The 16,848-nt window shown below is 18.8% G+C and overlaps 3 protein-coding genes across 3 annotated transcripts; all 3 read left to right on the top strand.

Moving 5' to 3' along the window:
• Positions 1-338: 338 nt before the first annotated feature.
• On the top strand, positions 339-5,298 carry PADL01_0215300 (conserved Plasmodium protein, unknown function; the record flags this gene model as incomplete). The annotated part of the gene is given in 3 exon segments (XM_028682536.1): positions 339-608; positions 867-2,750; positions 2,767-5,298. 3 exon segments carry the CDS (start codon positions 339-341, stop codon positions 5,296-5,298), a joined length of 4,686 nt encoding a protein of 1,561 aa, XP_028536393.1.
• A 2,443-nt stretch (positions 5,299-7,741) lies between these two features.
• On the top strand, positions 7,742-9,763 carry PADL01_0215400 (MtN3-like protein; the record flags this gene model as incomplete). Its single annotated transcript, XM_028682547.1, has 1 exon — positions 7,742-9,763. One exon carries the CDS (start codon positions 7,742-7,744, stop codon positions 9,761-9,763), a length of 2,022 nt encoding a protein of 673 aa, XP_028536394.1.
• A 1,731-nt stretch (positions 9,764-11,494) lies between these two features.
• On the top strand, positions 11,495-16,805 carry PADL01_0215500 (autophagy-related protein 11, putative; the record flags this gene model as incomplete). The annotated part of the gene is made up of 7 exons (XM_028682559.1): positions 11,495-11,530; positions 11,644-11,683; positions 11,777-11,898; positions 12,011-12,070; positions 12,204-12,398; positions 12,649-13,368; positions 13,656-16,805. 7 exons carry the CDS (start codon positions 11,495-11,497, stop codon positions 16,803-16,805), a joined length of 4,323 nt encoding a protein of 1,440 aa, XP_028536395.1.
• Positions 16,806-16,848: the final 43 nt, after the last annotated feature.

The raw sequence follows: 16,848 nt of genomic DNA on the forward strand, positions 1-16,848 counted from the left end.
ATAAATAAAATAATGGACCTACTTGTCAACCGTATAAGTATTAACATAAGATCTTCATAGCACCTTATATATAAATAAAATGGAGGTAAATAACAAAAAAAAAAAAAAATATATATATATATATATATATATATTTATATATATGTTACATTATATTTTAAATGAAAATAAGCCAGACATATTTTAGTTTATTAAAAAGAAAAATTATATATATATATATATATTTATTTATTTAATTTTTTCCATGCTTACATTTTACATACAATATTGATATATTCAGTTCAAGACTTACTTGTAATAGCAAATAAAAATAAATTTCATTTGATTATGTGTAAATTATGGAAAATAGTATACCATACAACTTATCTATAAAAAAGAGAAATATATTTTCATTGGAAGAAAATCATAATTTAAACTTTAATTCATTGAAAAATAATGACACATATCAAGTTAAATTAAGACACAAATATGTGCATGGATACCATTCAAAAAAAAACAATATCCTTAAATTTGTAGAGAACAAATTTATGTACCCAATAAAAAATTTAATAGTCATATATGATTTAATAAACAGGGACCAGTTAATTTTTTCTCATCACACTAACCAGGTAAAAAATTAAATAAATAAATAAATATATATATATATATATTTTTATGGTTTTTTTTTGTATTTTATTTATTGTTCTGCAAATTCTTAGGGTTTCATATTTTACCTGAACATGTATAAATTTTTTCAAAAAAAAATTCTGAACTGTTCAGGCAAAAAATATATATAATTATACATAAAAATATATAAACATATACATATATATATATATATATATATATTTTTGACCTACTCAACGTTTGATTATAAATCATTTCAGGTATTTTTGATCAGATGTAAAGAAGAAATCAGAACTGTTCTTAGTGCTGAGGAAGAGAAGAAAAAAATAAAAATATTTATATGGAATAAATTAAATTTAGAAATATTAAGTGAGATAAAAATAAAAAAGAAAAATTTCATCGACATAGATTATTTAAATGATAAGAATATTATATTACTTTGTAAGGACAATGACAAATTAATCCTTTGTAGAATTTCTTTAGTATATAAAAATAAAGAAATAAGATTGAATAAAAAATGTGTCAGTATTATAAAATCCTTGAATGATTTTTATATACATGTAAAGACAGAAAAAAGAAGAGAAAAAGATCAAAATGATGAATATTTTGAAAAATGTAACATAGGGTTATCTATAGAAAAAAATGATCCTTCTAGAGAAAAAGGATCTATATATTGTATAAAAAATATTAAAAATATAAATAATAGATATGTTAAACAAAATAAAATATACTCAACTTTAAATCAAATGATGAAAAAAAAAATAAAAAGAAGAAGAAAAGAAAAATTATTAAAAAATGTGACCACATTAAAAAGTATGACATTATTAAAAAATGTGACATCATTAAAAAATATAACATTAGGTAATAATAATTTTTCTTGTTGTAAAAAAAATGAAGAAAGATTCTTATTAATAGACACATTAAAAAAAAAGAAATTATTCAAGAAATCAATTTTGAAAAAGATAAAAAATCAAAAGTGTCTTATAAATATGATACGTATAAAAAGTAAGAAATATCATCATTTTAATTTCTCTTCTTATTATATAAAATTTAGAAAACCCTTTTTGAATAAGAATAAATATTATAATAAATGTGCATATAAAAATATAAAAATAGTAGTTGACATAAATGAAAATATATTGATATATAATGAACACTATATATTTGTATATATAATAAAAGATTACAACATTTATGAGAGATTAAAATATAAAAATTTTAAATGTCCTTTTTTTTCATCTGGTCATATGTTTTATTTAAGAAAAGACAATTTTTATTTTTTTTCCACATTTTATTTTGAATTATTTATAAATAGTTTGATGTATAATCGTGGTGGGTGCTTGAAGAAATATAAGGATATATGGACAATCAAAAAAAATGAACAACATGAAATAGGTAAGAATTATTTTATAAATGATGAGGAAGATCATATGAGAAAAACAAAACTTTTGACAGATTCAAATGAGTATAACAAAGATTATTTCAATATATTCAACAGTACCTTTGAATATGAAAACGATATAGACGTTGAATATATAAACATGTCTTCACATAATAATAACAAAAAATATGATAATAATAATTATGATTCTTATTATAACAGTGAACACTCTTATCAATGTCATCCCTTTTTTAATATTCAAATAAATGTTGTAGAAATATTCAATTTTGTGTGCATCGAACAATCTGATGATATAAACATTATTTTTAAAATTAAAGATGAATATGGAAAGAAAAGACGTGATAATATAAATAGGACATATATTAAACAAAAAAAGAAAAAAAAAAAACTGATCATAAAAAAATATCTTGTTATAGGAACAAAAAACGGTATGATTATAATTAACGATTTTTTAAAACCTCATAAAATAATACATTTAGAAAAAATATGTAATGAACCCATCGTATCAATTTTTATTTTTGAAAATGATATGTTAATATTAAATCGTTCTGGTATTATATTTTTTATGAACGTTCATAATTTTGTTATATACAAACATAGTGATATATTTTTTTCTATGGAAGATAAAACAAAAAACATATCATATGAAAAATGTAATAATAATATAGAAAAGAATATTATGTTTAGTTCTGAAGAGACAACCAAAAGTAACAATGATAAAAAAAAAAAAAAAAAAAAAATGGGATGCTAAAAAAATGAATGATAAAAAAAAATTTGGGGATCATAATAATATAAGATGTAATACTTTTAATGGTGAACGATGTGTATACCACAAATTCAATATGCATTATTGTTATAAAGAACCATATATTGCAGTCAAAATGAGAGACATAAATTCTTTTTGTCAATTGAATATGTATACAATATTGATAGGAACAACCTATAATGAAATAATAATATATAATTTATTATGTAAACAGTTATGTTATATATATCAGAAGAATAATAAAAAAATTAGTTCATATAATATACATAATAATAATATTATTTATAGTATAGAAAATTGTTTATACAAAATGAACTTACAAAATTATGATACAAAAAAATTATTATGCTTACCTGAAATTTATATTAGTTCATTTGTTTTTTATTCAGATGATGTTCTTATATGTGGCTCTTTTAAAGGGAACTTATATTTTATAGATATATGTAATAATAATAACATAAAAATAATAAATAGAATTAGAAAAGAAGATTTTGTAGAAAAACAAGGAATGAGGATACATAAAAAGAAGGAAGTTCTTTTTGTTTTTAAGAAAAAGATTGTAAATAATAAATATATAATAAATAATGACAAATGTAACAATAATGTAAAAATATATAATGATCATAATATGAAAAAGAATAATAAAATAATAAGTATTCATTTAAATAAACAGAAAACTATATTAATATGTTCCTTTTCATATTGTATATATATATATAAATTAAATATATCAGGGAATCAAAAAATTGATTTAAGATGTATTTCTTATTTTTCTATAAATAATATTATTCATATTCATGTTATAAAAAATATCGATAATTTATTTTATATTACTACAAGAGATGATGAAAATATATGTTCCTATAATTATTATTTATGTTCAATGAACCCATGTAAAATAAAAACAAACAAAATGATTCCTCTATATTTTAATATATTATTTGAAAACACTTGGTTTTATGAATTCTATTACTACAATCATAAGGATGACAGCCATTTTTTGTTTGTCCAAAATAATTGGCATGATGAAAAAGGCAACAAATGTTTAATACTTTTAGATGATTCTATTTTTATAATATATACATATTGTATAAATAAAAGTAGACAAAATATAGAGGATATCAATTATAGGGAGCATAATTTTATTAACGTCGTCAATAATTCGCATGTTATTAGGACAAATGAGTCCATGGGTAGTGCTCAAGAAATTATAAAAAATGATGAAAATAATAAAATATATATAAATAATAGGATAAATAAAAATAATAAAATATATATAAATAATAGGATAAATAAAAATAATAAAATATATATAAATAATAGGATAAATAAAAATAATAAAATATATATAAATAATAGGATAAATAAAAATAATAAAATATATATAAATAATAGGATAAATAAAAATAATAAAAACAATGTTAATACTTCCTGTGATGATAACCCGGAATCAACAAATCAAGTAAAGAATACATTTCCTTTTAATAAGATTAAGAAAAAGAACATTTTTCATACTAAAAGCAATGAACATGTTGATAATATAAAAAAGGACGTATCATTGTTAAGTCTTATAAAAAACAAAGAAGAAAAAAAAATAAATAATATTGATACGCTTCTTCAATCATGTAATATATTATCTAAACGAGTTCCCATTCGTGTTATGTTAAAGAATGAATTCTTAAATGTTAGATGCAAAAAGGAGAATTTAAAAAACAAAAATGAAGAAAAAGAAGATGGTTCAAAAGAGGAATTCTTAAAAAAAATGAATATAATAATAAAAAAAAAAAATTATAAAATAAATAATCATTACATAACATATAAATTATTAAAAAGTATGTTGAAAAGAAAAAAGAATATTTACTTTTGTAAGAGTCAAAAATTGAATTATAAACACCATGATCATATTATTAAAAAAGATAATTCATTTATAAGAAGAGGAATTAATAATGAATCATATATAAGAGATGCTAATTATTTAGGAGTAAATAAAAAAAATGAAATTCAAAAAAAGAACTTTAGACCTAATATAGAAGTAAATAAAGAAATAATAGAAATAGAAAAAAATTGTAATAGTAGTGATTATTACCTTATAAATAATGATGAAATAAATAATTTTAGTTATTGTATAAATAAAGAAACAAAATTAAGAACAAACCGTTTAGGATATATAGAGACTTATTTGAAGAAATATATGAATACAGATATTAAGAAGAAAGGAGAATTCATGGATAAATTAAATATATCTTCTAATAATATTAAAAATATAAATAGTAATTTATATAAAATAAGCGCACAAAAAAGTGATACTATTAATTACATTAGACAAAAGGATAAAATTATTAACAGTTCTAATGAGAGTAATTATTTATATAATAATATGATAAGGTTACCACAAAAGGAGACGGTTACATATATTGAAAAAAAGAAGAAAGACAAAATTGATGTAACAGAATATGATGGTTATACAAAATTAATAAAAAAAAAAAAAAAAAAATACATGGCAAATTATTCACATTTGTTGTAGATTGGTACTTATAAAATATAATACATATTACATATCATAGTGATAAGAATTAAAATAATTTGTATAGTAATATGAAAAAGGTTAATATCTAAAATAAATAAACAGTATAAATAATAAACATTTTTCATATTAATTATATATTCACAATAACTATATTATCTCAAAATTATAGTAATACATCTTTCAACATTTTAAAAGGCACATACACAAAATAAAATAAATAAATAATAAATAAATAAATAACTTCACTTTGACACATAATCTATTTTTTTTTTTTTTTTTCTTTTTAAAACATTTTCCTTCAATTGATAAATATAAACAATAAATAGGACACGATGATTTTAAACAGTTAATTTTTTTGGTAAATATATAAAAAATAATTATATTCATTTGATGATGATATATAATTTATATATAAGTAACAAAAAAGGAGAACTAGCCATTGGAATAAATATATACATATATGTATAATATATATATATATATATATAATATGTTTATTATTATATATTTACCTTACCTGTTCATAATATTATTAATATATTTTTTTTTTTTTTATAAATAATGGGTAAATATAGCTATTTGACAATTATAAATTGTAGCTATTTACAAAAAAAAAAAAAAAAAAAAAAAAAAAAAATATATATATATATATATAATATACACATATGTAAACATTTATTAAAATATCATCCATATTGCATACTTTGCAGACATATGGTATACATTTCAATTGAATGTTGAAAATATAAAAATGGAGAGGATTAAAAAGAATGAATAACAAAGAAAATATTCTTTTTAATAGTAAGCATTTTTTATTTTATTGGTAAATAATAAATGAATAATTATATAACTTATATAAAGAACAAATAAATAAATAAATATATATATATATAATAGTATTACTTATAATATGTATTATTATGTATGTATGTATATCGAACACTGTACTTTTTTATTCAACCTAAAAATTTTAAAGTACTTATATTTATATATATATAATATACATTTTAATAATATTATGTTTTATTATCATATTATTTTACATTCACGCAAAAAATATAATAAAAATAAAGAATATGTAATAATAAATTATAATATTATTAATATAAATAATTATATATATATAAATACATAATATTTATATATATATATGATATATAAATTTTAATAAAAATAATCATTATTAAAAAAAAAATAAAGGAATTCATATATAAATAAAAATATTATTATTTTTAAATGTATAAATATAATACGATATACATAATAAAATATATATTATATTTTATATATATGTATTAATTATTTCATAATAATAGCTCTTAATAATGAAATTTTAAAAGTTTTTTTTTTTTTTTTTTTTTTTTTTTTTTTTTAAAATAAAAAAAATGTAAAATTTGAATTTCGCTTCTCTTTGAATTTATTTTAATTTTATATGTATGTAAACGGTTGCATTTTTTTTTTCTTTTTTTTTTTTTTTAAATATAAAAGAACAAAATTTATTTGTTTTCACCTATATGTAATATATATATAATAAAATAATATTAACTACATATATATATATATATTATTTAATACATTATTATTTATATATATATTATTATATATTTATTTAAAAAAATAAAATAAATAATTTGCGCGCGCATGCTTGGGAAGAAGAATTTTTTTCTTTTTTTTTTTCAAAATATAATTTTCTACAAAAAAAGATTACATATATTTTTATAATTCATATATATAAATAATTTGCTCATCAATGTTTTATAATTATTGACTTTATATAAAATAATTGTATGTATTATTATATATAATTATATATATATTTGATATATATAACATGTGACTGATTCAATATTTTAACATTTATCTTTATTTCTTTTCTTTTTTTTTCCCTATCTTCCTTTTTTTTTTTTTTTTTTTTTTGATTTCATTCAAAATGTTTACGCATTAGTTAATTTTATTTTTTTTGCAGTAAAATTAAAAGATATTATGAAAACATTGCGGTTTTTAAAACTTACAAATCAATAATATGTGATCCATATATATATATATATATATATTGTTCATTTTTTATGTTTTGTATTCTTTTTCATAATATATATACTTATATAAGAATTTTTAATTTATTAAGAAAAGAAAAAAGTGAAAAGAAAAAAGTAAAAAGTAAAAAGAAAAAAGAAAAAAGATATGACTTGTCATCTTATCTTTTTATAATATTTAGTTTGTTTATAAATTATATGTATAAAATAAAAATGTAATATTTATATATAAGTTATAAGAATTATAGAATATTTAATATTGTTTTTTTTTTTTGCCTTTTTTTTTTTTTTTTTTTTTTTGAAATCATATAATTAAAAAAATAGCTACATATCTATATAATATATATATGTATGTGCATTTTTTTTTTTTTTTTTTTTGTAACTTTGAAAAGAAGTAAAAAAATGAAATGGGTATTATAAAAAGAATACTACTTTTACAAATTGTTTTAGTGCTTGTGTTATGTTGTCATAGGATAAAATGTGAAGAAGTAAGTAGCATATCGAATAAAGCGTCCATTAAGGATGAGGCGCAAAATAATAATAGTGACAAGAGTAATAGGAACAATAATAATAATAATAGTAATAATAGTAATAATAGTAACAATAATAGTAATAATAACAACAATAATAATAGTAATAATAATAATAATAATAACTCTGGTTTAAGTGTAAAAACAGAAAATTTAAAAATGACCATAAAACCAGAAGGGGAAGAACAATCTCCTTTGAATTCTTCTTCCGTTGAACAAAAAATAGATACACCTCAACTTGAAGATTTAAGAAAAAAGGAAGAAACTAAAGATAAAAAAATTTATGAACAAGTAAATAATATACAATCGAAAAAAGAGAATTTAACAAATATTTTAGAGAAGGTAGTACAAGGAGATAATAATAAAAACACACAAGGAACCATATCAACACAAATGAATAGTAGTACTACATATACAAATAATAATAGTAATAGTAATAATAATAGTAATAATAATAATAATAGTAATAATAATAGTATTAGTAATAATAATAATAATCTTGATACTAATATTGTATCACAAACAAACTTTATAGAAAATACTTCAAATAATGATAAAAATCAAAACGAGAAAAAAGAAAGCAACAATACATCTGGAAACACATCAAAAAGTTCAAACGGACAGAATTTAGCAAATTCAAAAGAAGTAGAACAGGCAGTGGTTAAAGAAATTACAGCAAAAGAGGAGACATCCAATGAAAAAAATGATGTTACTAATACAAAGGGTTTAAGTGATAACAACAAAATTTCTAGTGATAACACAAAAATTTCTAGTGATACCACAAAAATTTCTAGTGATACCACAAAAATTTCTAGTGATAACAACAAAGGTTTAAGTGAGAACACAAAAAATAGTAATGATGTTAATGGTCCTACTAATATCAATGAGGATAATAAAGGTAGTGCAGAATATGTAGATCTGGCTAGCCAAAAGATATATGACGAAATGAATAAAAACATAGAGGATAGTGGATCAAATTTGAATTTCCTTAAATTATTATCTATAGGTTCATCTATCTTTATGCAATTAATATTTTTACCTACCATATTTAAAATAATAAAGAAGAAAACAACAGGTGAATTGGATGGTTTTCCTTATATAATATTATTATTATCATCATTTTTATGGTTAGTATATGGTATGTTATTAAATAATTCAGCGATTGTATTTCCAAATTTAGTAGGATTGATATTAGGTATATTATATTGTGTAATATATCACAAGAATTGTAAAAACATGTGGTTAAAGCAGAAGTTACATTCTTATTATAAGATATGTGGATTTATATGTTTCTTATTATATGCATTTTTATATATATTATCATATGAGCAATATGAAGTATTTGTTGGCTTTTCTGCATTCATATCGAGTATAGTAAATTTTGGTGCTCCTTTATCATATATACAAATAGTAATAAAAAAGAAAAACTCATCTTTAATACCTATGGAAGTAACAATGGGTAGTTTGTTATGTTCCTTTTTATGGTTAACATATGGTTTTACATTAAAGGATGGATTTATTATAATACCTAATTTATGTGGTTTTATTTTAAGTCTCTTACAAGTACTATTAATAATATTATATACCAATAAAGAAAACATAACTTTTAATAATGACTCAGACACAACAGTCAGTGAAATAACTACAAGAAAAAATCGTAATAAATATATCCCAGATACAAATAGTAATATGTTCTTTAATGAATATAATGTAGATGAAGAAAATAGAATGAGTGAAATTTCAACAACTATGCCTAATACAATTTTTGATCTCTCCTATGATGAAACATCACCATTGACTGGTAACTTCAATTTGGATTACAGCCGTCCAGGTGTTTCGAATCAGAATTATTTAAAACGTTCAGAGAGTTTAGAGAAAAATTCAGCCATTACATTTTAAAATCTGTGTGTCACTGTGTTTTTTCCTTTTTTTAAATTAAAATTTTTTTTTTCCGATATATATTTGAAAAAAAGTAAGGTCGGCACAAAATATAAATAAATAAATATAAAAAAATACACATATATATATATATATATATATATATATATATATATATATATACATATATATGTGTATTATTTTATATTTATGTTACAGTTTGTATATTTTTTTGTGGTTCCTTTGTATTTTTTTCTTTTTCTTCTTTTTTTTTTTTTTTTTTTTTTTTTGTGTATGTATATAAATTCTAATATATAATAACATATGATAAATATGGTTACATTGATGGGAGATGTTATACGTTCCTTCAATGATGCAAAAAAAGAAAAAAATTGTTATTATATGATTCTTCTTTTTTTTTCTTCATTTATTTATGAGGCATAAAATGTATATATATATAATATATATAATATATATATATATATATGTATATATAATTACATATTTTATGTTTATATATATCTTTTTTCTTATTTATGTGTAGCTCTTTGCATTAATTTAATTTTGTTATACATAAAAAAATTTCATAAGAAACTTTTTTTATTTTTAACAATTTGTATTTATATATACAATATTATTAATATATTATATTTTTTTTTTTTTTTTTTTTTTTTTTTTTTTTCCTTCTCATAAATTATAAATAAATATATGCACATATATATATATTATATGTATATATTTATATTTATATTTTTATTAATTCATGTTTATATGCGTTCATTTTAAAATGTGTTAAGCATTTGAAATAAAACCAACATTATAATAATTTTTTTTCTTCCTATTAATATATATTTTATTATATAAATAATATTATCTATTCTATATATTTCTTTTCTTAGAATAAATAGAAAAAGAAAAAAAAAAAATTAAGAATGAATATATAAATAAATATAAATATATATATATATTTATATATATATATAGTAATATTTTATATAACCTCTCATAGGTTGTAACGTCGTAATAAATTTCTACCAATAAGATAAGGGTTTAATTTTTTTTCCTTTTTTTTTTTTTTTTTTTTTTGTAATAAATAATATATATATATATAAATTAACTTTTTATTATTATAGTTAGAAAAAATTTTAAGAATTAAAAAATAAAATATATATATATATATATATATATATTTTGTGTTCTTTTTTATTTTTTTATTTTCTTTTTGTAAGAATAATTCTAATTTAATACCAAAAGGAAAAAAAAAAAAAAAAAAAAATTAGAGAAAAAATTTTTGTTTAATGCATGGGGGGGGTTACTAAATAAGAATTATTCAAAATGAACCTTTTAAAAAAATAACAAAATTAAGATAGAAATTTTCTACTTGTTCTATAAAAAATAAATAAATATATAAAATATATATATATATATATATATTTATATTTATTTATTTATGTGTATATATAGAGTTATCCGTTTTATTTTTATTTTTATTTATATTTATTTTTTTGCGTTTGTGTTTTTTAAAATGTTGTGCAATAGTTCTTAAAACGGTTTTGTTCTAACAAGAGTGAACAGAATGATATTTCAATATAAATAAAAAAATAAAAAATAAAAAATAAATAAATATATAAGTATATACCTACATATATATAATTATATTTATATATGTGTAATATAAATTGATATATTTTATCATTTTATTATAATTATTAATTTTTTTTTTTCTTTTTTTTATCATATATTCTTAAAAATATGGTAATATTAGGAGATGAAAAAGAATCATATACGGTAATAATAATAGAAAAATAAGAATTAACATTTAATTTCCACCTGATTATTTTATTTTATTTTTTTTGTCTTTGATAATTATTAATATATAAAATTATATTTTTCTATTTTAGAGTTATTGCCATAAAAATAATGATATTTTAATTAGTAAACGTAAGACATCAAAAAAAAAAAAAAAAAAGATACATACATATATATATATATATATATATATATATATATTAATTTTTATATAACTATTTATAGAAAAAATTGAAGACTTGAAGAAGAGTATAGAAAATTTATTGAATGATAAAAATTCACATAATGAACTGAATCACATAAAACGTTCGTTGAATGAATTAGATATTTATACAAAAAATAAAAATGTAAGAATTAAATGGAAATATTAAAATGTGTGTATAATTAAATGAATAAATATAAAAGCACACACATATATATATATATGTATGTATGTTTTTTTTTTTTTTATTTTTATAGGATATTTTTAATAATTATAATATAAACGAAAATTTAAATGACAGTTATAAGGAAAAAACGGTACACCAAAAAAAAATAAAATAAACTTATTATATATATATATATATATATATATATTTATTTATTTATTTATTTATTTATTTGTAATATCGTTCACATTAAATGAACATTTTTAATTTCCCATGTTTTTCAGTTTGAAGAATTAAAGAGTCAATTGATAAAACAAAAAAATTTGAATTCTTGTCTATCATTAAAATTAAAAAGTATACACATAAAATTGAATAGCCTTTTTCTGAAAAAAAATGAGTTCGAAAAAAGTATCAATAATAAAATTAAAGAGATAGAATTACAATTTCTTATAATTCAAAATGCTAATCACGAAAATAAAGTAACGCAATTAAAAAAAATATACATATATATATATATATATATATATATATATATATATATATATATATTGTTTAATATTTTGTACTTGTTACATATTTTTATGACATATTATATTTTTACTTAATAAAAATTATCAAAAAAAAAAAAAAAATTACTATATTTAGTTCATCATAATTTTATAATATAACTTATAGTTATATTGTTATATTGTTATATTTTTGTATTTTTTTTTTTTTTTTTTTTTTTAGGGAGAAACAATATGGACAGACTTAAAAGAACGAGAAAAGCATCTACAAAATTCTGATGAGAATGTTGCCATATATAATAAACATGAAATAGAAAATAATGATAAAAACAAATTGTATAATAATTTTCAAAATGAGGAAAAGGATCATTTAAAAATGCTTCTAGAAGAATATTCTAAAACTCTTGAAGTTTATAAGATGGGAAAAATACAATTGGAATTTGAATTAAAATGTTGTAAAGAAAAATTAAATGAAGAAATTGAAAAGAATAATAACTACAATAATAAAATGAAAAGTTATGAAATACATATGGATGTTGTTAAAAATGAAAATTGTAAAAATTTAGAAGAATTAAACGATTTAAAATTACAATTAGAAAAAACTAAAAGTGAAAATAATCAAAATTATGTAAAAAATAAAATCTTAAATGATGAAAAAAATAATTTAGACAAAATTAATAATGACCTAAAAATTAAAATAAAAAATTTCAAAACATTATTAAATGATGCACAAAGTAAAGAATATATATTAAACAATTTTACTCAAAAAATATTTAATATTATAACCTATTTAAAGAATAATGATCAACATAACTTTTTAAATGATAAAATACATAACAAATTTGATATAAATCATGATCAAATATATGTTCAAACCGAATTATATATTGACATCATTTCTTCATCCATAAGAAATCTAATCAATATAAAGAAAACTCTTGAGGTAAAAATATTTTAGATATCTTAATTGGACACTCTAAAATTAAAAAAAATATATATATATATATATATATATATATATTTTACCTGCATTGTTCATGCAAAATGTATACTATTTACATGTACGGTTCATGCAAAATGGACATAATTTTAATTTATTGTTCATTAAAATAAGCAAATCGATTCACACACAAACATAAATATATATATATATATATATATATATATATATATATATATATATATCACATTGATTATCTTATATATTTTTAATTTCTTTTATTAATTTAGGAAAGAAATGTAGAGCTGGAAAAGGTCACACATGAAATCAATGAACTAAGAAAAGAGCTAATATTAAAAAAGAAGAACTATGAAGAGCTGCGATTAAAAGTGAATCATTTAGAGGGTGTGGAGAGGGACAGTGTGAAAATAAACAGTGAGAAGGAAAAGGGGGAGAAGGTGATATATGAGTTGCAAGAAAAGTTAGATTATGAAGAGAAGATAATAAATGATTTAAAGAAAAAGAATAGTTATCATGTATATAAGATGAAAGATTATGAGAAACGAGAGAATAACTTGATTAATGAAATAAATAAGTTGAAGCTTTTTATTGAAGAAAATAAGATGACAGTTGAGAGAGGAAATGAGATGAATAATAAAAAATTAGAAGAAATGAAGAAAAAAAATAAAGAGTTAATAAATAATTTGAATGATATAAGTAATGAATTAAAGAATTGTATAGATCAAGTAAATTCAGTTAGTAGAAATATGGATAATGTAGAAAAAGAAAAAGAAAATATAATAAATGAATTACATATATTAAGAATGAAAAATGATACAATGAGAAAAAGAATAGGAAAGCATGAAGAGCAAGAAAAAGTATTAAAATTTAAATTATATACATTAAATAATAATATAACTGAAAAAAATGAAAAATTAAATGATATGAATAAGAAATTAAATGATGTTAATGATAAATATAAACATATTGTTGAATGTTTAAATAATTATAAAATTGAATATAAAGAAGAATTAGAAAAAAAAATTGAAAGAATAAATACCTTAAAACAGAATTGTTATTATTTAAAAAAAGAATATGATTTAAAAAATAAAGAGTTGGAAAAAAATATAGAACATATGAAAAAATTAGAAGATAAATTATCACTTAGTTATGAAGAAAATCAAAAATTGAATGAAGAGATAAAAAGACGTAATTCTTTTATAAAAAATAAAGATAGAAAAATAGATATCTTAACAAATATTGAAAATGAGTTATTAAAAAAAAAAGAAATAAATAATATTAAATTAATAGAGAAGCAAAATGAAATTAAAAACAATGAACAATTATTAAAAGGTATAAAAGACGAAAATGAAAAAATAAATGAACATGTAAAAAAATTACAAAATGAGCTAATAAAAAGAGAGTTACAAAATAAAAGTATATTGAAAGATTTAGAATTTTGTAAAAAAGAAAAAGAAGATAAAATCAAGAATTTAGAATTGGATTTATTAGAAAAAAAAAAATATATTGAAAGTTTGAAAGATGAATTAATAAATATAAAAAAAAAAATGGAAGATAAATTGGACAGGTGTGGTGAAATGGATTTATTAAATAACAAAATTGAAGAATTAAATAAAATCAAGAAAACATATGAAAACAACATTATAGAATTGAATAATCAACTAGATGTTATAAAAAAAAAATTAAATGATGAAGAATTATTAAAAGAAGAAGAAAAGAAGAAAAATATTGATATGGTTTATAAAATAAAAGAATATGAAATACAAATTAAAGAAAAAGAAAATGAAATTGACTGTTTAAAAAAAAATGAACAAAATTTACAAGTATTAAAAAATGAAGAATTAAATGAAAAAGAGCTAATGTTGAAAACTAAATTTGATAAAGATATAAATATAATAATGGAAGAATATAACAAAAAGATGCAAGAAGAAAAGGATATATTGAATAATAAAATAAAGAATATGGATCAGACGCATAAAAATTATATTGAACAAATACAAGAAGAAAATAAGAAGGAACTTATGAAAATGAAAAATGTATGTGATATGAATATACAATCACAAATGTTAATAAAAGAAAATGAAAAACATATGCAACAAAAAGTAGAAGAATATAAAAATTTATTAAAACAAAAAGATCAAGAACTTAAAAATATCATACAAGAATATGATGAAAGAATAGAAATACAAAATAAGGAAATGGAAGATATCATAAATGATTGTGAAGAAAAGTTGAAACAAGCTAAAATAAACAATAAAAAATTAACTAATGCAACCAATGTGGCAAATAATAATAATATTTTGATGGATGAAAATTTAAAAGAAAAAGATAAAAAAATAAATGATTTGATAAAAGATATGGAAAAGAAAAAAGAAGAATTAAATAAGCTGATTGAAATAAAAAACAAGTTGGAAGGTTCAAATGTCAAAATGAAAAATGAAATGTCTTTGTTAGTAGAAGAAAATAAAAAGTTGAAGGAAGAAATGGGTATGTCTAGGAATGCTATAAAAGATATGGAAGAAATCAAAAAGGAGAGGGAGAAATGTGAGGAGGAAATAAAAAAGGAGAAAGAAAAATGTGAGGAGGAAATCAAAAAGGAGAAGGAAAAATGTGAGGAGGAAATCAAAAAGGAGAAGGAAAAATGTGAGGAGGAAATAAAAAAGGAGAGGGAAAAATGTGAGGAGGAAATAAAAAAGGAGAGGGAAAAATGTGAGGAGGAAATAAAAAAGGAGAAGGAAAAAATGCAGGAGGAAAAAAAAAAGGTGAAGGAAGAAAAAAAAAAAGTAGAGGAAAAAAAAATTTATATGGAAAATGAAAAGAAAAAGTTAGAGAAGCAAAAACACCAATTTGAAGAAGAAAAAGAAAGAATGGAAATGTATGTACCTCAAAAAGAGGATAAGAAAAGAAAAGAGAAAAAGAAGAAAGGTCATTCGAGTGATAAAGAAGAAAAAGATAATAAGAAAGAAAGGACAAAAGAAAAATCATCAAATATAATATTTGATGAAGAGTATATAATACAATTAGAAGAATTACGTGACACTGGAGAAAATTGTTTTATATATTTAAAATTATTAAATAAAGAGTTGGATGTTATTATAAACAAAATGAAAACAAAAGATGATGCCTTATTAAATGATGCGTTTAATAAAATAAACTTGGCTATAACATCATGGAATATATTCAATGAAGGAACTACAGTGGCAGAAAATAATACACAAGTAGATAATAATATAGGAGAAGATAATAATATAGAAGGAGATAATAATACAATGGAGGGAAATATAACTATGGATGAAAATACGACAATCGAAGAAATGAATGATAAAGAATTATATGAAACGTTTAGTGTTGAGACGTGTGACATGCTCAAAAAGGAGGTTACTCAAAAGGTCGAATGTATAAAAAAATTAATTGGTTAATTTTATTACAAAATGGGATATATATATATATGTATGTATGTAT

This window comes from Plasmodium sp. gorilla clade G2 (assembly GCF_900097015.1).
Source record: "Plasmodium sp. gorilla clade G2 genome assembly, chromosome: 2".
Classification (NCBI taxonomy): Eukaryota; Apicomplexa; class Aconoidasida; order Haemosporida; family Plasmodiidae; genus Plasmodium; species Plasmodium adleri (nom. inval.).